At 40.5% G+C, this 1,822-nt stretch overlaps 1 protein-coding gene across 1 annotated transcript in view; it reads right to left on the reverse strand.

The window, feature by feature from the left end:
• Positions 1-3: 3 nt before the first annotated feature.
• Positions 4-1,822, reverse strand: part of LOC112502097 (CCAAT/enhancer-binding protein zeta) — a gene marked incomplete at its 3' end in the record, with an annotated part of 14,114 nt that continues 12,295 nt past the window's right edge. The window contains exons 14-17 of the mRNA XM_025105922.1: positions 1,132-1,214; positions 678-1,031; positions 355-577; positions 4-270 (exon numbers count right to left, since the gene is read on the reverse strand). Coding sequence (XP_024961690.1) covers positions 4-270; positions 355-577; positions 678-1,031; positions 1,132-1,214 — 927 coding nt within the window. The remainder of the gene's footprint in view (positions 271-354; positions 578-677; positions 1,032-1,131; positions 1,215-1,822) is intronic.

The raw sequence follows: 1,822 nt of genomic DNA on the forward strand, positions 1-1,822 counted from the left end.
ATAATCATAATCACCATCTGTATCCAAAGCAGGGTTGCTAGAATCCAATATGGCTTCAATCTCCTCGTCGTCACTTTCATCCTCTTCCCCCTCTCCTATTAAGTCCTCTGCCGCCTCTTCCTCCACCCCCTTCTTCTTTTTCTTCTTTGGCTTCTTTGAGGAATTCATCTTGTTCATGTAAAACCTATGGAACACAACATCTTCGGGAGCTACATCCATTTCATCTAATTGGAGGATTTCTGCCCCAATCAATGGCTTGCTCATATCAACCTGTGTATATACATACAAGGAAAAGCCCTGAGATTGCAGTCGCTACAAATACTAAACTAGCCAAAAATACACTTGAAAACTAACCTGTTTCGCAGGTTCGATCTCGGAACCACCATGCCAATTTCTTCCTTTTGGTTTTTTCTCCATGAACTTGTCCAAGAAAGCACCAAGCGAAAGATCATTTAATGGGTTTCCATTGTAGACAATGYTGGCCCCCGATAGAAGGGTTTTCGCCATGGTAGAAACCGACGGATGTACATGTGAAGCTAATACCATCAATTCCCACCACCCCACACGGTCTGCATTGCTGTCACRTATCAACCATGAAAACAAGAAGCCCGTTATACCTTAACTGGTTGAAATTTCAAAAAATACTACGACATACGATTCAAGTAGAGAACAAGTACCGATAAATAGGTTCTCTATGCCGAGGGTTGTATCCTCTAGGCAATGAAGACTTCGCATTTTGTACTCGTGGTTCGCTCGTCGTTTCAGATTCCCCAAGTGTGGTCAAACCACCAAACCCGAGCAAGTCACCATCTCCTTTGTCTGAATACTCATCATCAGAACTGGGAGCTGGAGACCCGCCTTCATCCTCTGAGGGGTCATCATCGTTATCGATACCATCACTGCAATGAACTGCTTCACCAGAATTAAATGGTTTATCTGCTGCTGTGCTTGCTTGTATGTCTGGTTCTTCAACAATGTCTTCAAAATGTTCAACTTCTTCATCAGCCAGCTCATTCTGAAGTAACATGTTCCTGGAATAATTAAATGAAAACATTACTTCAYCATTATGACCAAGTATTAAGCTCATACATGATTCTCTGAAGACCATGTAGTGATTAAAAAAATACTCGCCAGAGAGGTGGTCTTGATTTAAGAACTTCAGAGAGAAGAAAGATGCATGCACAAGCATATTGAGGCGGCTGCTGGAGGGAGACCTGTACAAGATATTCGAGCAGTCAAAACTTGCATGATAAAGTTAATACACAACACTTGCAATGTATATTGTATATGCAAATTATATACATATTTGCCAGATAGATAATGAAGCAACAACTCATTTTCCATCGACCATATGAACTAGCACCACACTTTTCTGAACTCCCTAATCTTCCGTAAAAAAGAAAAATTTGTGATCCCCGATTGTATGTAGATAACACTATTTTAAGAAGTTTGGTACATCAAAACAACAGTACTTCAACACAGTCGAGGACCGATAAGTCTTGCCACCAGGTATGGGAGTCGAGGACCGATAAGTCTTGCCACCAGGTATGGATGTTATGTTCACATCTTAGAAAGTGCTGTTTCCTAATTTTTGTCTGTAACATTTGGCCCTGCATTGATTTTGATGTAATCCTAGCATGGGCAGAACTCATTATCTATGCTGTTAATATCGCGATATATCGTCGATATATCGGATATCGCTCCTAGAAAAAATATCGGAACTCAAATATCGGTCAAAATATCGGGAACGATATTATCGGCGATATTTTCCGATATTTAGCGATTTTTAGCGATATTTTGAGGTAAAAATCGGTCCGATATA

The sequence above is a fragment of the Cynara cardunculus genome, unplaced genomic scaffold, assembly GCF_001531365.2.
Source record: "Cynara cardunculus var. scolymus isolate 2C unplaced genomic scaffold, CcrdV1 Un_Scaffold_920, whole genome shotgun sequence".
Lineage (NCBI taxonomy): Eukaryota > Viridiplantae > Streptophyta > Magnoliopsida > Asterales > Asteraceae > Cynara > Cynara cardunculus.